The sequence below is a fragment of the Aulostomus chinensis genome, chromosome 17 (assembly GCF_037954235.1).
Source record: "Aulostomus chinensis isolate RoL2024-O1b breed Wild chromosome 17, RoL_Achi_v1.0, whole genome shotgun sequence".
In the NCBI taxonomy this organism is placed as follows: Eukaryota; Metazoa; Chordata; class Actinopteri; order Syngnathiformes; family Aulostomidae; genus Aulostomus; species Aulostomus chinensis.
Genome location: NC_141336.1, coordinates 25656315 through 25679131, shown reverse-complemented (window position 1 = coordinate 25679131; position 22817 = coordinate 25656315). Strand labels below are relative to the sequence as shown.

The window sequence follows — 22817 nt, the reverse complement described above, 5'->3', positions numbered from 1 at the left end:
ATTGTGGTCGAGTTGCTTCCTTCTTTGAACTCAGAACAAAGAAGCTTTTATTCAGCAGGACTTTGCTTTGAATGTCTGTAACTCCACTAACCCTCGAAGCTTCTTCATAATTACATTTAAATCTGCTTGGATTGATATTCTCCTGTTGATGGCATCGCTGAGAACTTCCCAGAAATATTAAACCTTTGTTTAAATGTTTGACTTTAATAGTTAATCCAGCCTTCATCAGTAAAATCCCAAATCCTCCAAACCTGCTGAGAAGTCTTAACTTAACGGCCTTCAAACCATAAAACCCTTAAATTCATGAAATGAAACTTTCAGACCTGCTGCATGGTGAGGGAGGAGAGGTGTTCTAGGGTGCCATAGTTCTGGCATCTGGTCCCGGAAGAAAGGACCAGGCTCCCGTATGTCCGACCATCAATCAGCTGCTTTTAAAGCTCCGCCGGCTCTCTTGCATCTTTAACTTCTGAGGAGCTTTGAGAGGCTGGCGTCACATCTTCAAAGTCGCTGTCTTTCTCTGTTATTACCACTGAGAATGTTCACTTTCACAGGCTCGTGTTTTCTGTAACACATGGTTTTTGGTTGCACTGGAAGATAATATCACACCAGAGATGCCGAGATCCAAATCTCTCAGGGTTCCGGACTCGGCTGGTCGTCCTGTGCCGTCAACAGCTGAACTCCAGGATTAGGATCAGGATTCTGGGAGTTCCATCCAACACCCCGCTGTTGCGGACATCAACACCTTGAGAGAAGTGGATTCAAACGGGGCTCACACCTTCATTGGGACGCTATGAACTGAAAAGCTTTTGGCAGTCAGAGGTCAAAGTTCACCTCACACAAACACGATATCTGTTCAGTTCTCACCAACTCAATGTTGCAGGAACACCTTGGGGGTGGTTCCCCTGGACTTGACCCAAACGTCCGCTGGGACTTGCTGAGACAAGCGCATGTGGCGGAGGGATACAAGCGTGTCTGGTTCTCGGTTCTCGAATCCTGCAGGTGTTCGCGCAGCTGATGTGGGAATAATTTGCAGGACCTGCTGGCTGTGTTTTTACGTTTCCCCCTGCAGAAGCAGGTGACCGCGACTGACCTTCTCTGGTAATCACGACCTTTCTGAAGCGGTCGTCCAAAACCAGAGCAGCAGTGATGTGTCACAATGAAAGTGTGGAGGAATCCTGCCGCCTACAATCAGAAATAAATCTTCCACTGATTTAGATATTAAAGAATTGTGAGAAACAAAGATCAGTGCCATGAGAGGAGAAGAGCAGTTTAAGTTGTAGGGGAAGAGGAAGGCGACCGCGTTGCTCAGGAGCTGAATTTATGTATGAGAGAGAACGAGCTGAGCTGCGTGCAGCAGAAATACGCCGGACAAGAGAGCTTATTTTGAATTTCCTTCTCCTCTGGGACGGACTTTGTAGGGGGAGGCAGCTCGAGTATCAAGGATGCTCCTGTAAATTGGATCTTCTCTCTCGTACCGTACAACCTTTTCTGCTGTCGGAAACTCACCAGACGGGTCAGAGTTCAGCCAAAGGTCCGTTTCTGGCTGGTTCTGTTCATCAAGAGCCCCTCCCATCTCACAGTATTTATTTACTCTTTGGCATCGACTCTGTTCAGAAATATAGACGCGCATTAGAAACTGTGTTTTATTCTTCAATGCGAGGAAACTGCTCCAGATGTTGGTCCTCAGGCCTTGACGCGCTCAGGGGTGTTGGTACGGGATCCTCTCAGTCCAGATGGGTTCAGTAGCATAATTAGCTTCCTGCACATTCAAGGCACTCAAACAGTCTGTCGGTGGACTGTCCATGTCACATCATGTTGGGGGGTGGGCTCCATGTCCCTCTCGGATGCTGATGACCAATCGGGAAGAGCCAAACTTCTGAGGGAGCAACAAACAGAACCAGAATATGTGGAGAGGAGCGTCTGACAGCTGAGTGAGATGTTGTAGTTTCAAGCCTTAAAGCAATTTCTCCAGCCAGAGCAGTATGTTGCCTTTAAAGTACTCATTAAGAGGAGTATTCAGCTCCCAAACATGTTTTTCCCTACATCATTACTTCCTAGTGACTCCAGAATGCAGAAAGAGCCAGCCACGTATGTTTAGCTTGAAGCTACTGGATGCTAAGGCCTACAGCAGCTAAACTCTCTACAAGCATCCGTTTACAAAGCCTCCAGGTGGTCCTGTATAACGCAGGTCTCCTTTATCCAGACAAGTACTTGAAATACAAAAATACACTGTTGAAGTATTGCTTTAACCTTCACATCCTCATCATAAATCAGAACCTGAAGCTCATCCTTGGCGGTGACTGAACTAAATCTGCGTTCCTCTCTTCCTGCCTGGTGGTCGACATCTGGCAGCAGCTGGATGTAGCAGACACCGACCCAGGAAATCTCCTCTGGTTGTATTATTGATGGAGGAAGCGAGCTGCTCTCCTGGTGAGTCCGGTGCCTACGATGCAACCACCAACTCACGTTGCTCCACTCCTATTTGCCCGGGGGCCTCCGTCAGGGGGCTTCAACGCCCCCCTCCTCTTTGACTGTTTGCTGGAAACTTTAAAGGTTCACACTCTTCAGTGCTGATGGACTGGAGCCTCCTCGAGTACTGGCTGGAGCACCGTGAGTGAGGAGGGTCGGGTTCTGTCCTCCCTCTCATCAGAACCCTGAGACGATTTTCTTCAAAGCTGAAGTTCTTGTTGACCTTCATCTTGTCCGTGCGCTCTCCACGAAGCCCGAAGACTCCATGTTCCTGCACGTGTAATAATCCCTCTGAGTCAGAGGCGGTTGAGTTCTATGTAAAATTAAATCCTATCAGCCGAGGAGGAAGACAAGTATTTTCCTAATCAAGTACAAAACATGTCTAGTGTAGCTTCATCATGCTTCATCCAACGTGAAGCGTCCTTGTTTACATAAATGTGAATCATCACGGGTCAGCGAGCGAGCCGCGAGGTGGCCGACACATCCAAAGTTCATATTCTGCCTTGAGAAATGTTTTGCTGAAAGAGCAGTCCGAAGGAATTCATCACGAAACAAAGAGGGAACACAAGCGAAAGCAGCTGATAGACTCCAGTTAACGTTACCACTCGTGTTCTACCAGTCCGGATCCACAGTGTAACACCGTGGTTCTAGACCCTAAGCCTGAGAGGGTCCGTGGTTCTGAACTAGACTTTGTAGAAGATGGATGAAAAAAGAAGCTGGAGCCTGTTGATCAGCCCCTGGCTGCCTGGCCCCTCTCTGTTAGCAGAGAGGAGCAACAACAACAACAATACAATAAAATACCACGTCGAACTCGTCAGTCGCCACACTGGAGAATGTCGACAAGTGTCTGGAGGAGACGACAGAGGTTCTAGAGGTCGCCGGAACATGAGAGGGTTAGTAAACAGGAGCCTGAAGCTAACCCAAATATAGCTCATCCCTCTGATGCTAACTTCCTGTTGGACTACAAACACACCTCATCCCTGTCATGCTAATTTCCTGTTGACTACAACAATACCTCATCTTCGACATGCTAACGATCTGTTGGACCACAAATACACCTCATCCCTGTGGTGTTCTACTTCCAGTAGGAAGGGTAAACATCCATGTAAATGTAGCCATTTTGACACAGGCGAGGGACAAACCTGTGACCTTCTGATGACTGTACAGCTTCTGTCCCTGCTGAGTCCCGCTGCCGCCACATGTTGCATGGAAACGTTCCATCTGCTGCGACTAGAAATGACGATGAAAGCAGCGACTGAACAGAAAACTGGAGGCTGGAGAACTGAAACAAAGAGTTGAAAGATGCTAATAAGATGTTGTTCCTCTGTTGTTATGAAGAGGACATTTACATTTGTGACGCCTGAATTCGGCCTATTAACCAAACGAAGCCCAGTGGCTGACGAGCTGCTCTTCCACAAGACGTGACATCCTTCAAAATGCTGGCTGGTCGGCCCTCGGGGAGCCTAAACCTGCTAGCTTGGCAGCAGTACACAAGCAGCACATTCACACTAGCAAAGATAAGAGAGCAGCAGCAGCCGCCGTGGCAGATGTTCATGGCTTCATACAGGACAGCGGCGCGGCTGCTCGCTGCCAACTGGGTGATCTGGTGTGTGTGTGGCAGCGTTTCCCAGTTCAAACAGAGAATCACTGACTAAATGCTTGAGAAACGGCCCGATTAGGCCGACCAGCGTGTCTCTTCTCTCCTCTGCGGCCTTATTGTTACAGCAAATTATTAAATCGAGGGAAAGCCGATGAAGCGGAGCAAGCAATTAGAAAGCCAATCAAGAAGGAGCTCAAGTCTCAATCTGCTCATTTATATTCGGCAGTTTAGTTGCTGTTTGACAGAACGGAGCTCTGCAGGATTCAATTTGATGTCACCGGGTTCTTCATCGTCCCATGTGGCCACGTTGGTTCTGTAGGGCGAAACTTAAAAAGAGCTTTGAAGAGGTTCCTGCTCCGTACATCATTAGGCTAATGAGGACTTTCTTAACAGGGTCATCATCACTGGAGAAGAGATGGGAGGAATTATTCCTCCCAACAAACAATTATCTGGAACGGCAGTGAGGTGGTTTGTTGTGAGGAAAAGTGATCCATGTCTGGGCGTATTGTGGGCGGGGACACCAGTATAGAAGGAATGACCGTCAAGTCATTCTTCATATATGATATTGATGTAAAGACTGAGTGTCCCAGGCACCATCGTCTCCTGCTTCAACTCTAGACTTCACAATTACTGGATTTTAAACTTCCATCTTTCAAATAGTAGGAAGCAAACACGGCAGAGATGAAGGCGTTTTGTAGTTCCAAAGGAAGTGACCATGGCAGGGATGAGGTATTTCTGTAGTCCAACAGGATGTGGTCATCTCCATGGTTCCCTCCACTAACAGCCAATGGGACGGTTCCGTTGTACTTTGGGTGACTAAACCAGAGCATCGACCTGAATCGGTTTTGGTTCCGTCATTTTTCCATTTGAAGGACGAGCTGGAACCGGTGGTGCTGATCGGTTATTGATCGGTTACTCGTCTGTTGCTGATCGCGTGCCGACATCTCTGATCTGCTTGGCTGCCGTAGTGAACAGAGTGGACGCTCGATCAGGCGAGGAGCCATTTAGTCGCCCATTCTTTATCAGCGGGTGTTTCGTCACCCGCCAGCGATGCGGCCTCCACACCTCCATCCACCCTCACTGGCACAGGTCGTGTGTGTCGAAGCTCAACTAGAACGAGGTTCACTCCTTCACGAGGGTCAGTTTCTTCTCCTGCCGAGCTCTCCAAGGAGCTTCCGGTCGCCATCCTGTTGCGGTCAACTTGGTGTGACCGCTCCAGCCCAGTTTGATGGCGATGGACGCCGTTCAACATCGCCGGCCTCCTCATGACTTTAATGTCCTCTATTCTGTTCCTGTTTGACAACTCAGCAGCAGCAGGACGTCGGCTGTGGGCAGCGATGCCTCGTCAGGATGGAGCTCAGCTTGTGGGACCTCTAGTTTTGGACTCCATCTGCTGGTCGATCCCTCAGCTTTCACGTTGACGCTGCACAGCCAGAGAAGGAACACCGAACACGGAGAATGTCCAGGGTCCCTGCAGGCGGAGCTGCTCTCCCGCTGAGCTGCTGGGAGCTCGCCGTCGCGCCTCACACTCGCCTTCAACAACGCATCATCAGAAATGCAAAACCACAACATGAAACGGAAACATCGACATGGAGCCGTGGGGGCGGCGGCTCTACACGGACGAAGGAACCGACACGAGGCACACGAAAGCTTTTTGTAGACATCACAAGTAATATTTTGTGGGAATGAATGAATGAAATTGAGGGAACAAGTTAAGCCGCTCCACTGCTCAAGGACTGGTGAGACTGATGGAAAATCCAGTGTCAATATTTATTAATTTAGGAAATCAACACATTTAAGAAAGTGGTTTATATACAGGGGTCGACTGAACGGGTTAAAAAAGAAAAATGAGCTTGACACATCAAGCTAATACAGACTTTGCATTTCACATACTCATAAATAAAGATTCACCAAGATTTACAATTCAGATTCGTCGTCCTCCTGACAGGCGAAGGATGTCCCGCCCCCTTCAAGTGTTTGTTCACATCAAATCAAGAACGCTGCCACGGAACGGTTCTTAAATAGCTCAAAAGTACACAAAGCATATCTACCATGTGTTCCATGGGAAACAAAGAAAAGGCAATGGTTTAAGAAATCATTTCTCATGAAATATCGGTAAACTTCAAAACGAGTGTTCAAGCGATCTCAGTAAGGTCATTTACAACAGGAAGAGGCGGGGCTTCACCAGGGGCAAGTCAATCCTACCAGTTCTCAAAATATACAGACAACTGAATCATGTCAAAATGCTTCAGTCGGAGGCGCTGGGGGCACACACGCACGCATGCACGCACACACGCACGCACACATACACACGCTAACCGTGAAGGGGGCGGGGCTAGAGTGTACAGCAGTGAGACAGTCGTCCAGTGTTTGGCTTCAGTGCTCCTCTTTGTCCCGGCCCTTCTTGTCCTTCTCGTCCTGCAGGGCCGTCCCCAGCTTCTTGATGAGGACAGACAGAACCTTGTCCAGCGGGTCCATCACTCCCCTCTGCAGCCACTTGGGAATTGTAGTCCTGGCGTGGTGGAAGCCCAGTTTTTGCAAAATGTAGTCCACACCCACGGGGTCGATCTTGCGTCCGGTCCAGGAGATGAGCCTGAGAATAGGATGACACCGCAAGTTCAGAAAGCCGTCTGATCAGAAGGAACACCCGTGTGAGCCTACGTGATTCTGATGTGTGCACAGCGCCACCACCACCGCGGTGAGCGCAGCTCTGACTTCCATGAGCATTAGCGTGAGCTCTGGGACGGGTCAGGTGAGGAGTGGCGGGGCTGACCTGAGAGTCGGCTCCAGGTGCCAGGTGTTGCACATGAACTCTCTCCAGTCCACCGTGGTGTAGTTGATGCCGTCGTCCTTGTCCTTGTCGGAGGAGCTGTCGTCGTGCAGCGCCGTGGGGCTCTTCTGGCCTGGCCGCGCCGTGAACATCCGTGGGGCGAAGAGGGCTGCGGGGGAGGGAGGGAGGAGATGACAGGTTTCCTCTGACATAACACACGCGCTGCTTGCAGCTTGATCATGAATGAACACTCACTGATACCACAGAGACACGAGCTGAAACCCTGATGGAGCAGCACAATCAGCACACACACATGCACACACACACACACGTCCCAGATGATCCGGCGCGCTGTGAGCTCGCTGAGCTTTCACGACCTTCAAGGCTACTTGCTGGATCAGCTGGGAGGTGACATGAACGAGGGACTAGGAACCTTTCTCTTTCTCCTTCAGGTAGGCCGACACCAGGTCATGGAGGAACATGATGAGCTCGGCGTCCATGGTCACGCAGATGTGGTCGGTGAACTCCGTCACGACGCTGCACTCCACCTTGGGTTTGCTGTTGGCCTCTGGAGACGAGACAGGAGGACGAAGACGACGCGCTCATCACACAGAGGCACTAACACGGGGTTCATGCCACACCTGCTCACCGCTGCAGACGGACACACGTTCTACTTTTCCATTTCTTATCTTTCAAATCAACAGAATCTTTATTCTTCTTTGCTTTTGCTGTTTTAACATTCTAATTATTAAGAAACTAAATGATCTTCATCATGTGACTGGAATGATGTTCATGAGGCGGCAGGTTCAGGAACAGCCATCAACCCTACCGTCGGATTCTGAGAAATGTTGTGATCCGTCTTGAATATAACAACAGTTATGATTATCAATAAATACGATCCAATGATGTTAGAGGACACCAGCAGTCCCACCTGACAGAGAGGGTTCATCAGGATCTTGTACATGGATGGACTTGAAGTCCAGTTGCATTCTGGGAAGAGCGAAGATGGTCTCGGTTTCGTGGTTGTAGCTGGAGTTGCTGCGGAAGCTGCTCAGCAGACTGGAGCTCTTGGCGGCGGCTCCGCTCTCGGGGTTGTTGGCCTCCACGTTCCTCAGCAAGTTCAACTCTGAAGGGAAAGATAAAACGTGTCTGAAGTCTTTCTGAGTTTAAGGTGGCGTTCACGCTCGGCTGCCTCGTTAAACACTATCTGCACCTATTTTACATTTCAGATAACGGCCGGCGGCTCCGGGGCACACAGAGAGGATTTTGGGTCGGTCTTGTCTCAGTCAGAGCTGTCGGAGTTGAGAAAGTTTTAAATGACGAAACAATGAAGTGAAATCACCTCTGACCCTGAAAACCAGACCTCGCTCAGTCAGATCTGCTGGAAACTCTCAGCGCACATTAACTCCTGCCCCGCCGGTGGCGTTTCAACCCTCTCTCATTTTTAAAAGAATATTTTGAGTTATGATTATGAGAGGAGGAAGAGCAAAGCCTCTATTATCCATCTTTTCCAGCCTACTGGCCCTGAGCGGCGTGCTACCTTCGTTCCTCATGGCGGTGACGTAGTTGAACCACTCTTTAACGGTGGCGACTCCGTGCGGAGGGTTTTCATGCCGCCGCCGGGTGATCTTGGTGATGGTGGCCATCGGGCTCTCCAGTGCACCGCAGGGTTTGGTCACCATGGTGTTGTGACCCAGGTGGAAGTCCAGCGTCTGCACGATGTACGTGGAATCGTCTTTGGAGCCTGAGAGTGACAGAATCGCGTCAGCGTCCATCTTCATCTCAACACACGTCCTTGAACACTCGTCTCACCGTCCTCCCAGATCTTCTGAGCCTCCGTCCAGAAGGCGATGTTGGGCTCTTCCAGGTGGAACAGAGCCCATGACTTGGAGCGGAAGTTTGGCCCGTGGAAGCAGGCCAGAGTCATGTGGTTGCCATGGAGACTCATGGAGCCGCCCAGCTGCACCGCGTCCTCGGGCAGAGGCATCTGGAAGAGGGAGATGTGGCAGCCGGCGATTACCTTCAGCACCCCAGGCCAGTGGCGGTGATGTGCGGCGTCCATGTCTGCGTGAACGAGACAGATATGGGACACAACATGAGCAGTGAGCTGGATGAAGGTAGACAAATCAATTGTGACGGGAACACGAGGCGTGTTGCCGTGGGTAACAGCAGCATCAAGTTTTTAGCCTTTTACAGCCCTCAATCTTTTTCACGAATGCAGTTTTTGTTTGTTTCTAATTATCTCAAGAGCTTGTTTGATTGCATTCAGTCGTTGAGGCGCCACGTCAACCTTCTGAAAAAGGGAATACAAATGAAGTGGATTAGAATTACAAATCGCTTCACTTCCTCCAACCAGCAGGACGCCTGCGACGCTCGCTGTGCATAACATATCACGTAGGCATTAAATATTTCAGCCAGCAGCAAAGACAAAGGCATGCTCACACAGCTCTGCAGCTCCTTTGTCTGCGTTGATGACGGGAGTCTTGGGGGGCAGGTAGGGGCCGGGGCCCCAGGTGGACAGGGCACGCTTGCTGGTGTCGAACTGCTGAGTGAAAAACTCCTGCAGCTTCATGCCGATTTTGATTAGGTCCGGCGTGGTGGAGCGCGAAATGATCACCTGGAAAATGTCCCACTGCAAGTCTCCATGGACGAAGATCACGCTGGAGGGGAGTGGGGTGGGGGGAGGAGGGTCAGAGAGACAGATGGCAAGAATATAAAACCAACGACAGGCTGAAGAAAAGAAAAGAAAAGAAAAGAAATCCCCACATTTTTACAGCCCATGAACGCTGCTTAAAACGATGCTATCTGAGTGACGGATTTCAGGAGCTGTTGAGGAGCAGCTGCAGTGAGTCCAGGTCTCCAGAAATCAGTGACGTCTGATTTGTGTGCAAAGCGCCACCTTCTGGTTATTTTCTACCAGGAATTTGGCTCAAGTACGTTGAAATACTGGGACATAAACCAGGTAACAGGCTACAGGCGAGGTGAACAACAGCCTTCCTCTCTCTACAGATGTCTCCGACTTGTTCCACAGGTCCAGGTGTCGAAAACCAAACTCCTCTCTCACAATCAGAAGTTCGCGTGTCAGGACGCAAACTTACATGCTAACTTCCTGTCAAACTACAGACATGCCTGTGGCTGTGAACCATGGCATCACATCAAACCTTTTCTCAGAGAGGCTGGTGTCAGCGGTGCACAGGTTGACCTTCCACTCGTCCTGGAGCTGCAGGTCAGCGTTACTGAACACGCCCATCAGGATGCTGGAGCCCATGTAGTCCACCCGGGCCTCTGTGGAGCCCATGGTGATCTGGATCTTATGGCTGGGCTGCTGGTTCGGGTGCTCAGAGATGTGGGCTGGAACACAAACACTTATGAATTTAACAGCTGAGTGCTGTGTGGAAACTCTGCTGGAACAGCAGCTGCTAACGAGCAGCACCAGAAGAGCAGATGTCGGAGAAGTCGGCGTCTTGTTTACTCACAGACCATCTCCAGGGTGTTCACGTCTATATTCCCGCCCACCACTCCGCCCTTGGAGTCCAGCTTGGAGCGGCCAAGGCCAACAGACATGCTGATCTCTCGGTCCCGGTTGCTGCCCACGGACAGACGGCCCTGACTCTTCAGCCCGCTGGTCGTCCACCTGCGGAGGAAGAGCGGCGGTGAGAGCTCTGAAAACGCTGACGAATTATGTAAAAGCACATTGTCAGTGCAAAGAGATGCTCAGGAGTAAACACAAGTTAGTGAAGAGGAAAAGGCCAGAAAGAGACTGACGCCTCAATAAATCAGCTCCCGTAGAGGAACACACCGACTTTTTTGTGAGAGTTATTTTTCACCCTCCTCAAAGCCAGGAGACAATCAAGACTCTTCTCTTTCCTGCTGCACGAGGCAGCTGAGAGCCATGCTAGTTAGCTTAGCACAACAAATGGTAGCGGCTGGGAAGCGTTAGCACACCTCCATCAAAAGCCATCATCATCCTCTTGTCCAGCTTTGGAGTGTTGGTGTGCCTCTAAATAAACCCTCCACAGAAGAACCGCCACCCATCAGAACCACTGGGACAAGTTTTTACAGGAAAAAATCACAAAGATCGAATAAATATTGATGAGTATTTTCAGATCACATAAAGATCCAAATATTGTTTGTTACTCAAATTTATTTGGATGTAAAAATGTTTTTTTTTTTATCACAAAGTCAGGAAGAAGGCAGCATCTTCACTGTGCTTTTTTTTTCTCCGATAACCCTGGAAACCTTTAAATAGGGTGGAAGCGTTGCATCCTGGGGGAGACCGGGCCAGACGTGTGTGTCGCTCACACCGCGGCATCATAACTTAGCGATGAGTCCGAGCTTGTAAAGCAGCAGTTGGGAGGCTGTTATGTTTGTCACTGATTCAGCTGCATTCCTGCCTCCACTGTGAAGGTTCGCTCGTATCTGTGAGTAAAATATAACGACGTAGGAGAGGTGACGAGGGCGATAAAGGGGCTTCGGCGCAGCCTCTTCCCGCCATAAATGAGGATGCTGACATCGTCCAGTTTAGTCAGTAACACTCGAAAATCCAATCCATACTGAGGCAGAAGCAGTGTTCTCAGACAGCAATGAGGGGACTGCAGCCGTCATGGCCGACCACCAGAAACTCATCTCAGAAGCGAATGTCTTCCAACATCAATCGATCACGGTGAAAGAGTGTCTACAGCAGGGGTCTCAAACACCGACCCGGGGGGGCAGACGTGGCCTGCCACACCCTCTGATACGGCCCTCCACATGATGACAAGCAACAGTGACATGCTGAATTCAAGTTTGCTGCCCCTTTAGTTACCGCTGGTGACAGCAGTAGAAAAACAACACGGCAACAAAATACCCATCCATTCATTTTCTATACTGCTTATTCACGAAGGAGCAATTAGGGGTTCAGTATCTTGCTCAAGGGTACATCGACATGGCCACCGGGGGAGGTGAGGGTCGAACCAGCGACCCTTTGGTTGCTAGACGGCCGCTCTACCTCTGAGCCAACAATGTAGCTGGAACATAAACATCTTAGTTCCTTGCTAACGTTATCCTCTGGTGTTTGTCCATGGTTCTTAGCTAATGGTATCTTTGATGTTGGGTCTTAGATCAAAGCTGACATTATCTGTGATGTTGGGTCTTAGATCAAAGCTAGCATATCTTTGGTGTTACTTCTTAGTTCCAAGTCAAAGTTACATCATCTTTTGGCGTTCCTTCTTATTTCTCTCGCTAACAAACACAGCAAAGAGTAAGTTTCAAATATCGGTATCACTGAATATTTGAAACAGAACTTTAGCTGCTGTTAATATGAGGAAGAGCAGAAACCCAAACCACGTACGTATTGTTTCCCATGACGTTGCTCATGTTCATTTGCACAGTCAGCTGTTTCAAGTTGATGGCAAACACCACCAGCGTCTCCCACGGCGCCCCCTGCTGACCGGCTGCTTTGCCGTTTTTACCGAAGGAGGGGGTGGACGTTTTTGTCATTGAATCTGCGTGAGAATAAAGAAAGAAGTCCCGGTGAGAACTGACGGCAAACGTTTACCAGCGATTTGAGCGTTGAGGTTTCTGTTACCTCTTCTAGGCGCCGAGGAATCAGAGACACTCCTGGTGCGACCGGGTGCGGGGGACTTGAGGTGGCCCAGGCCGCCCGGGGACATGTTGCTTCCAGTGGAGTGCTCTGAGAAGACGTTGGGGGACTGAGGCATGTGCTGGGTGCCGGTGCTGCCGTCCCAGGTCCTCCAATAGGCTTTCCGACTGGACTCGGGGGAGAGATGCTGGGTGATGTTCTCAGCTGAGTCGGGGGTGGCAGGGCCAGAGGCTGGAGTGAGGTAAAGGTTGAGAGATGTGAGTAAAGAAGAGCCATGGAAATGTCAACAAAGAGCAGTGGAAGATTGCGTTGGTGCTGGGAAGGTCAGGAAGATGGGATATTAAAAATGAATACAAGCTAAAGCCTCAGAGGCTGCCAGAGGAGCAGACTAATGTTTAAAACATGTGACGAATGATTTCTCTGCCCGCGCTAGCATGTTTATCCAGGCGTCCGTCTGGGCTCCATTCAGCTTCATACGAGAGATTCATACTAAAACACACACACTTGGAAAAAAGGGAGTTGTTCCAGACCATACATCGAAAATGGCACTTAACAACAGGAACTAAGAGATGTGGATCTTTTGCAGTTTCTTTTGCACCGAGCCAGCAAGTCACCTGGCAGGTTGATGGTCTGGTCCCCAAGGAAGAGGCGCCTGGCGATGCTCCGACGGTACCAGGCTCTTGGGAAGGCCAGAATCTCACTCAGCCGTCGCATGTCATACTTGAAGGAAGCTGAGCCGATATCACAAACAGCTGAGGAGACAATAAATGAGAGGTTCTGCTCAGGTCGCTGCCAAATAATTGATTTCTAATCAGAGTCCTGTGGTCTAACCAGCGCAGCCCGGTTTAAAGGGTTTAACAGCCTGGAATGAATTCATGTTTTGTTGGAATAAACTCATTTTTACATTTCCTCAAATTTCCTTCCCTTCTGCTGGTAATTATCACATTTCTTAACTTGCGCATCCTGAGAGTAATTCCTCCTGATCAGGGAAGCAGTAGTAGATTCTACGGCGTGAGGACTCCCGAGCAGACGGTGTACCTGAGATGTTGATGAGGGTGGTGTCCATTTTACCACCTTTACCAGGAATGAAGCTTTCGATGAAGGTGGGTCCCCCAGTGCGTCTCATCCTGGATAAGCTGACCTTCACAAACTCCAGGTTGATGCTCAGGGAGTCCTTCCTTCCCGTCACTGAGGACGGTTCCTCGTCCACCGTACCTTCGGGAGACAAAACCACGACGATCGTTACGCTTCCACAGAACAGGAAGTGATGAGAGACACATTAGAGTGTGCAGCAGAAGATGACTTCCTCTCTTTGCTTTCCATACCTAATGGCCCCGGGCCCGGAGGCAGGCCTGTGACTGCAGATTTCTGTTTTCCGGCGCCGTAGGGGTGGAAGACGTAGAGGGAGAAGTCAGACATGCAAGCAGTGAAGCTGAGGCCTGAGGAGTTACTGGGGGGGCCGCTGAGGTCCGACTGGCTGCTGCTGTGGCGGCTTCTACCCAGGGGGCTCCCCAGCAACGGAGATGCTGGAGGAGGAGGGAAGTACAACAACCAATTAAATTACTTTTACTTAGAAATTCATCTCTTTGTTCTCTACCAACAGAAGGAAACGCAAGTCGATCAGGTGACACAAATGACATCATATTCTCACAATAAACAGAGGCGGACACGCCAGGGAACCGTCTGCTGCCAGGTCAAGACTTCAGAGCTCGTAATCTTGTCACATGAATGTTTACAGTGAAGCAGGCGGCATTAGCATAACCTCGAGAAGAATAAGTGAGGACCCAGCAGGAGCACCAGCAGCTTGGAGGGAGACGTCATGACTGCCAGAGAGCAGCAGCAGCGCCATGAAGCTGCTGGCTTTATTCTTCCCTGCTTGTGTGCTGCACTGCTCCACTACATGAAGCACGTGAGCTACATTCTCTCTAAGGAGGTTATCATCATCATCATCATCATCATCATCACACATCTGAACTCATGTGAACCAGAATGCTCTGCAGACCTTTGCTCGGGGGGATTTTGGGCACATGCTGCCCAGGTGGGGTGGAGGAGGGTGGGTGTGAGGCATCATTGGGGTGGGCTCCTGTCGAGGTTTCCAGTTCTCCACGGTTGGAGGAGAAGACAAGGTCTAAAGAGGGCAGCTTCAGCATGCACTCCACTCTGGACATCGGCAGGCAGCTGAAGCGGATCTGAGAGGGCTGGGAACAACGTCCGTTAATCTCGGTGAGGGTCTTAAAACCATAATCATGGGCAGGGAGAGGTGGTGAGGGGGTGAGGAGTACCTGGACTCTGACGTACACAACCACATCCACGGGGAAGGAGGAGTAGGCTGATGTAGACGAAGAAACCAGGGAGGTGGTGGATTCCTCCAGTGGCTCCACCGCATCAAACTGACCCATGTCCTCTTCCTGGGAAGCCACGGCTGATGGAGCGACACGAGCACGGCGGCAGGGACAGATGCACAACAAGAGCTTTCAGTGATGCTTCACCCAGAAAGGTGTAGTTTCAAGTACTCACTAATCAGAGCCTTGAGCTCACCAAGATGTGTCTCCCTCACTTTGTGACTCCAGAGTGTGGAAAGAGCCAGCTAGGTGTATCTAGCTTGAAGCTAAATATCCATGGCTGGCTCTTCCTGCATTCTGGAGTCACAAAGTGAGGGAGACACATCTTGGTGAGCTCAAGGCTCTGATTAGTGAGTACTTGGAAGGGAAAATACGCAGGTTTGTTAAGGTATCCCTCACACAGACATACACACCAGCATAGCTTCTTTCCACCGGAGTGATGGGAATAGTCTCCAGGGCTTTTTCCAGGAAGTCCAGCAGGCAGGGACTGATGACCATTTCCTCAGGCAGAGTCTGGAGGGCCACCCAGGCATACAGCTTTGCTGTCTTTACCCCACCGCTGCCTTTACCTTTGGCTGCAAAGACACCTGGGAGTTAAAGAGAGGACTGAACTTTTTGTCAGTTCATTCCTGAAGACTTGAATTAATCTTGTTCTTTTCTTCTGTTTTGCACGTCAATATGCATGATTCCGTGAGATCAAAGGTGCCGTCTGGCTCATGCCTGAAAGGAACACGCCAACATTCCTGGAAATATTCTTATTCATCATCATTTTTGGAGCCAGACCTCCTCTCCCCTTGCCGCAGAGCTCCAGGCCTCAACCAGACAGTTGACTGCTAGTTAGCTTAGCTTCAATGAATGCTGGTGGGGGGGGGCACACATGCTCTTTACCTGCATGAATAGAACCGAAGCCTAGAGCTGACAAAAATGGCGAGACGCTATTTTAGAGTCAGAGAAAAATAAGCAGAGTTTTCCACCGAGTCGGCGTCTTCCTTCCACACACAGGTGATATTTATATGTGATCCATGTACAGAAGCTAAGCTCAGGGAGGTGTGTCTGATCACAGATGGTGGAAGGTCATGCAAGCAAGGATGAGAGAATGCTCAGTACCTGATGGAATAGGTGGGGGCGGGGGAGGTAGGAGCGAGTTAGTCTTGCTTTGGAGAGCATTGGGAGGATTGGGAGGGCCGTTATCTTTCATACCATACAGCTTTGACTCTTTAGAGAGCGTGCGGGGGAGGGAGGATCCGCGTGAAGCGTTGGGCGATTCCGTCTTCAGGGTCTTGGAGTTATAGTGTAACTGGAGAGAGAAAGAAAATGTTCTATTAAAAAAGGAAAATAATGAAGGAAAGAGTGAAAGCTTTGGGTTGCAGACAGCGAAGCCGACCTTCACGTCTACTCCTGGAATGTAGAAGACTGTGGTCTCTAGATCGTTGGATTTGGTCTGAAGGGAAGAGGGACATTTCTTTCCGGCGAGGAGATGGGTGGTGGAGGTATAGGTGGGCTGCAGCTTCTTCTTCTTGGGGGGAGACTCCTGGTCGAGGCTCCTGAGGCTGCGTTCACAGCTCCTAGACACCCACAGGGAGAAGAGTCTTGTCAAGGAGCTGCTCTAATACCTTATTCTCTTTCGTTGTGTACAGTAGCAAGGATGACATCTGCCAGGAAATTCTATCCAGCAAAACAGTGAATATATTTAATAGAGAATATTTCGAATGATTGACACCCGCATGTGACAGGTGGTTGTACCTCCTGAAGGAAATGTCCTCGTGCTCAGGTTGCTGAGTGCTGGGGTGAAGGACGCACTTCCCGCTGTCTATCTCCACGCGGACGTCCAGCTCAAAGTCGATGTTTCTTTCAGTCGTTGGGCTGCTGAAGCTGCGACTGGCAGGCGTGCTCGGCCAACGCTCGCTGAACAGCTGGCTCACAGCAGAGAAGCCCGATGACTTCCTGTGAGACGTTTGACTGAGACGAAGAGTGAAAAGACTGATAAATAAAAGCAATAAAAGTGATGTCATTCAATCGTAATGTCAGATAAATGCTGCCATCTAACAGCCATGACAAGGAAGGAGAAAAACTCACAAAGGCCTCCGATAGCTCATCGGTCTCTCGCGCTCAAACTCGTCCTCCTTCTCGGAGTCTTCAGAGGAGGACGAGGACAGTTCGTCCCGCCTAATGTCCTCGTGCTGGAAGGGAAGTGCGGGTGAGAAGACAGCAGGGGTGCAAGGGGCACTGAAAACTGAGTGCGGTCCGTCGGTAACGGATGGAGAATGAAGATGGTGGTGATGATGAGGATGGGATGGATCGTCAACGGTGACTGACAACAGGTCCACCTCGGACTCTTCAGGGAACTTCACACAGAGACAGACAGTCAAACTCAGATTTCATGTAGACAGAAAGCTCCGCCTACTTGGAGACATCGACCCAGCAAAGATGAAGCTGATGTCTCGTGTAGGAAGCTGACCACAGGACAAGGTCGTGTTCTGTTGATTGGACAAAAGGTTCCTTTTCTTCTGCATTGACGGTGTTCTACTTTTACGTCCAATGACAGAACCCCACCTGCCTGGAACTGCTCTCATGCACTTTGCATCAGGAATGAAACAGAGACAGAACGAGACAAAGAGGAAGATGAGGTTGACACGACACCCCGACAGGAGACGAGGCACAAACCCCCAAGATGGTGACAACGGAGTGAAATCCCAAGAGAGTCAACAAATACACACCAGGAGAAAATGCCAAACCGTTGGGATTGAAAAAAAAAAGATGCCCGATGAAGCTGCTGACAGAGGCGGATGCTTCGACACGGCTGAAGGGTGTCAGGTGGAGTCATGCTGGAAAACCAGACAACTCCGTAAAGTGAGGTGATAGTTTGTGTCCTCATCGCTCAGAAACGGCTCATTTTAGCTGTAGTTTCGCCTGCCGTGATGATGACACCCTCTTGACTGTTCACTGTTTGACTTTCGGGTTAAAATCAGCAGTCGATCCGACGGAACACCGGAATACCGCCAAACCGATTAGAACCCGATCGCAGCAGAAACACGCTGCAGAAATCTGATTCCCAACTGCAATATCTAGGAATGTTTGTCCAGACCTTGAAGGCAGGATTTCAGTTGGTCCAGTTTGAATGAACACAATAATTCTATGACTTCTGACATCAGTCAGTCTGGTTCCGAACCGTCAGAGGCAAAGAAAAGTCAGCAGGAAAACACCACAGCAGGAAGACCCAGCAACATCCAGGCCCTCTCACAAAGGAGTACTTTTTCCTGACTTTACTGCAAGGCATTAGTTTACGATATCATGTGAGCAATAATGTTATGAGTGAGGTCCGTGTCTCACGATGCTGCATGTAGGACTCAAACATCGGTAAGTTAAAGTGCTGGTTTTCAACCAGCCTCTTCTCATGACAGTCTCCCGTAGACTCTTGCTAGCTACCCAGGTTCTCAGGGCACCAACACCTACAATACACCGGTGTGGGGTTACTGATGGAGCCGATGTTGTCGAACCAAATGTTGAACAACGCTCAGCTGATATTATAAACTCCTGTTCCTGATGAGTCGCTGTCGATTATTTCCCATGTTGGTGTTGTTGTGTGAGAGGGGACAAACAGCAGCTGACAGACTTGCTCAAAGCTAACCATGCATCATCGCTGTTAGAGTATATCAAGGTACAAGCAAAGCTGATTAGGATTTTTTGTGCAGTTTCAAAGACAGGATGAGAATGTGGAACTCTGCAGTCGCCTTTTTTTAATTATCAAAGCAAATTAAATGAGTTTCTGGAAATTGGCTTTGGGAGAGTTTATTCCAAACAAAATCAAGAGGAGTTTGCTATTTTGGAGACTGCATCTCTGCTGCTGATTGTCACTTCTCTGCTGGAGGACGCCAACAGCATACAAACATTCTAATTTAACCGACGCTCACAGCGCTGCTTTAATGCAACTTTACTGCAGAAGCCCGTCTCTCATCATCCTGTTTGGATTTTGCAGATTCAAAATCCTCCCTGCACCAACAAGGTGACGACAGAGGAGAGGAGGAAGCAGAAGTTTTTGTTGGTGCTGGTTAGGTGTTTTAATTGGTTGAATTCAGTTTGGGTTTGAACCGTGTACCTTGAACACCTCTCCTGGACTGACAGGTGCAAATGCAGACTCCAAGGCCTGATTATTAATCTTGAATTGAACAAAAGAAGTATCACAATAAAAAAATGGAGCTCACATGGAAATTAAAATAAAACCCATCCTCAGAAGCAGAATGACCTTCTGAGATGCCTTCAAAACACACAGCGTGAAAGCTATGACCACGTGACATCACGAGTCGCGAGTCAAGCGTAGGGCCCGACCGACTGATGGCTGTCATCAGCCTGTCACATCCGTATCAGCGCCTGATGGATCGATCGATGGATTTGTCGATGTGAACACTTTTTCTGGACTATAAAAATCCAAAGTGCCATTTGTCCTGACTGTCACTCCTCTTCGTCACAAGTGTTTCAACCATAACACAGAACCATCGCAAAAAATCAATCTCTGTCTACGTTTATTGAATACAGACATAAAGACTATCAGCTGATTATTCGCTCTTATTATTCGGGCCAAAATCAAGTGGTCAATTATGTTGACACAAACAGAGAAATGGTGGATGAGATGACGGTCGCATGGTTGACGCCACCGAAAAGGGCGAATACTCAGAGATATCTAGGTTCTTGATCAGGGCTCGACATGAAGGCGCGTCAGGAGGAGGAGACGTGGGGCCACCAGACACGCTGAAGTCATAAAACCTCCTGTCAGTCCTCGACTACGTAGTTAACGGATAACATCAGATTCAGAACATCTATTCGAAATGCATTTTTCTTGACGATTCATGGAATGAAAGACGAGTGTGGTGATGAAGATAAAAGCATCAGGCTACAGGCTGAGGCCTTCACTTGCTGATACGGAGCTTTCCAGAGTCACGCCGAGCCCTGATGTTGACTTCATCTTTCTACAAGCCACATTTCAAAGTTCAAGCTGCTCTCTTCTGTGTTCCTGATCGACATGGACGGCTTTTGCAGAAATGTTACCGTATCCTGGATGTTGAAGGTGACGCGGGGTCCAGGAGAGGCTGCATCCACACGGACATCTGGTAAGTCGTCCACGTCCCCTAACCTGGAACTGAGAAGAGAAGGAGTGATGCGAACTTGTCGATGATGTGTCCTGCCACTGCTGTCTAGTTCAGGTACATTGTACCAAGACAAGTTTCTCGTTACTTTACTGAGTTCATGTCTGACTGTGCATGAACTGTCTTCCTACCAATACTACGAGCAAGAGCATGGCAAGTCACTTCTCTGGTTACCTCTGTCGGTCCATGCGTTTTAGGGGGGGTCGCCCTGCTGCTGCCGAGATGCTTTTGGAGCGGTTGTAGCTCGGTTTGTAGCCAAGACCCCATTTATCCTTCAGAGAGGCCGCCTGGTGGAGAACAGAGACCGGGTCAGACCCTGCGCTGAACGCAGCGAAATAATGAGGCAAGTAGAAGAGGATTCACCCTCATGCTGGAGCGACGAAGCTTCTTCCTGACATCTCTCCTGATGTCATTGACGGCCACCGACTCCAGCTGCTGGTAGCGTTGGATCTCCTGGTTGATGGTTCCCTCACTGGCGCCCAGTTTCCTGAGGTGAAGAGAAGAGAATGAAGGAAAGTCAAGACATGCAAGACGCCTGAATGATTCGTGTCAGATCAGACAGAGGACGGCGGTGAGCAGGAGTCCTACTTGAGGTCGTCGATGACCTTGGCTTGTTCGTTCAGCTCTCTGATGTCCACCACCCTTTTTGAGAACTTCCTCCCCCGAGCATCAATCACCTGGTTCCCCATCATCATCTGTCGTCTGGGGTCAACCGATTCCTGTCGGCCAAAGAAATGTAACGACCGATAAAGAGACAAAGCTGCTGATCACACCCATCAAAGCCCGTCTCCTTCAAGCAGACGCTGTGAGTAAAACCCCAATTTGTCCGATTAAATGTGGGTTATTGTGATTAGGAGTCAGTCGGCCATGTACAGTTCACTCCACACCAGACACGAGGAGACACCACCACCATCACCGCTCCACTTGAAGGGAAAGAGGAGAAATATGAAGCGTCCTTGCCATGATCCCGGGACACTGATTGATGAATTTCCACCCATGATTGTAGCTGAACGAGGAGGCCAGTGTGATCCGATGCTCAGCAACGCTATTGCCTGCTGTCAAATCCTGTTACTGAGCTCTGCCGACAAACAGCGTTGCTCAGCATTTTGGAATCCAAGACCTTCGTCTGTTAACTGCAGGTGACTGAGATATTAAGTCCACCTCAGGAGTGATTTGCCAGCCCAGAGAAGCGTTGAGCACTAGTGAACACTAGGGGAGGCTACATACACAGGCCCAGGAGAGGGGTCTTTGAGCCCTGGCACTGCCCGCGCGGAGGCAAGGCGATGCACACTGTAAGTAGTCAGCTGGGACAGATACACTCTGAGGTCTGGGGCTGAGGCCCAGGATGTGGTTTACCAGACGCCTCCTTAAGGTCAGCCGGGGGCTGAACTGGCTCTCTGGACTCTGCAGACAACGGCAGGGACGGACGGATGGACAGGAGGAAGAACGGACGACATTACCTGCTGAAGCTTTGTTTCACAGAAAGCAGGGAGGTTTTCCCCACAGGTACTGATGACATATTCAACAGCTGTCATACAGGAAAACGCTTTCATTCATGTTCATTAACCTGCAATGTACTAATAACAACCACATAGGTTAGCGCATAGACAGGAAAGAGAGCTAGCATGACTCTGCTCCTCCCCTGGAGAGTCGAGCTCCAGTGAGGCGCATCTAGCTGCCATCAGTGAAACAATGTCTGCTTGAATGATTTTGCCTTAAACTGAAATGTTTTGACATTTGTTTGATAACTTTTCATCAAATCAAGTTCATTCAAATAATGTCCAGATCCAACCTGGGACAGAGATGACCCTGCACGTAGCATCCCTATGCCCCGGTAGCCGGGCTAGCTGTTTCCAGTCTATGTGCTAAGCTAAGCTAGCAGCTGCTAGCTGAAGAAGATATGGATGTGGATCTCCTCATCGGATTCTCTTCAGAAAATGAAATAATCACATTTTCGAAAACTCTGATTGGAGTCCTTGAGACTGCTCCTGTTGAGATGTTTTCATTTGTAACTTCATTGTGAATAATTTCACAGAAATTTCTCATTCTGATCACAAAGCAGAACTCTTCTTCTAGTATTTGACAGCAACATTAAAATTCAGTACAGTGAAATATCTAAATATCCCCTTGAGCCCATCTCTGACTGACCATGTGGATGGTGGGTGACATGTTGTCGGTTTCGTCCTCATCTGAAAGGTCGGCCATGTTGACGGAGTTCAGGTCAGCGATGTCGTCTACGTCTTCCTCGCCAGTCAGCGACGTCAGCGTGTTCCCCAAAGCGTTGAGCCGCTTGCCGATGTTTGGGTCCATGTGAACGTCGATGCCGCACATTTTCCAAAGCACATTGAGGGTCCAGGTACCGGCGCTGCTGCTCTCTGTTGTGATGAGGAGAAGGAGAGGAGAAAAGTGGAGGATGTGGATGAAATAAAGCAAAATGAAATATTCAGACAGTTGTCTCATCCTTATTGTGCAGCTGGAGGCTGTGATCCATATTTCATAGACGAGAATTTAGTTAAAAGAACTTGCCTGCAGAAGGTTGCCCTGTGGTCCTGGAACACACTTCATATGTACCATCAGGGACGATACCTGAATACAGACCACAAACCCTCAATATTTCAGAGCTGCTGCAGAGTCTCGTAGGAATTTCCTTCTTAAAGTGATACTTCAACCAAAGACTCCATTTTGTCTTTCCAATACTCAATAAAAGGAGTGTTGAGCTCACAAAGATGTGTTTTTCCCACCTCCATCACTTCTTAGTGACTCCAGAATGCAGGAAGAGCCAGTCACATAGATTTAGCTTGAGGCTAACCGAGGCTGATGCTAACAGCAGCTAAACTGTCCAAACACATCCGTTTACAAACTCTCCAGGTCGGCTGGCAGAATCCAGGTCTCCTTCATCTGTATTCTGGAGCCA

At 49.4% G+C, this 22817-nt stretch overlaps 1 protein-coding gene across 1 annotated transcript in view; it reads right to left on the bottom strand.

Annotated features, from left to right (window-relative positions):
* Nucleotides 1–5820: 5820 nt before the first annotated feature.
* The window catches only part of bltp1 (bridge-like lipid transfer protein family member 1), a 68199-nt gene continuing 51202 nt past the window's right edge, over nt 5821–22817 (bottom strand). The window contains exons 63-91 of the mRNA XM_086181854.1: nt 22430–22489; nt 22052–22278; nt 21131–21307; nt 20492–20622; nt 20267–20390; nt 20078–20190; nt 19806–19896; nt 18859–18918; nt 16839–17107; nt 16506–16721; nt 16147–16327; nt 15870–16059; nt 15176–15337; nt 14703–14842; nt 14423–14618; nt 13746–13946; nt 13459–13635; nt 13035–13172; nt 12406–12651; nt 12169–12322; nt 10316–10473; nt 10001–10190; nt 9282–9499; nt 8652–8903; nt 8380–8583; nt 7771–7965; nt 7273–7407; nt 6843–7008; nt 5821–6662 (exon numbers count right to left, since the gene is read on the bottom strand). Of these exons, the coding sequence (XP_086037980.1) occupies nt 6446–6662; nt 6843–7008; nt 7273–7407; nt 7771–7965; nt 8380–8583; nt 8652–8903; nt 9282–9499; nt 10001–10190; nt 10316–10473; nt 12169–12322; nt 12406–12651; nt 13035–13172; nt 13459–13635; nt 13746–13946; nt 14423–14618; nt 14703–14842; nt 15176–15337; nt 15870–16059; nt 16147–16327; nt 16506–16721; nt 16839–17107; nt 18859–18918; nt 19806–19896; nt 20078–20190; nt 20267–20390; nt 20492–20622; nt 21131–21307; nt 22052–22278; nt 22430–22489 (4988 nt within the window). The 3' untranslated portion in view covers nt 5821–6445. The remainder of the gene's footprint in view (nt 6663–6842; nt 7009–7272; nt 7408–7770; nt 7966–8379; nt 8584–8651; nt 8904–9281; nt 9500–10000; nt 10191–10315; nt 10474–12168; nt 12323–12405; nt 12652–13034; nt 13173–13458; nt 13636–13745; nt 13947–14422; nt 14619–14702; nt 14843–15175; nt 15338–15869; nt 16060–16146; nt 16328–16505; nt 16722–16838; nt 17108–18858; nt 18919–19805; nt 19897–20077; nt 20191–20266; nt 20391–20491; nt 20623–21130; nt 21308–22051; nt 22279–22429; nt 22490–22817) is intronic.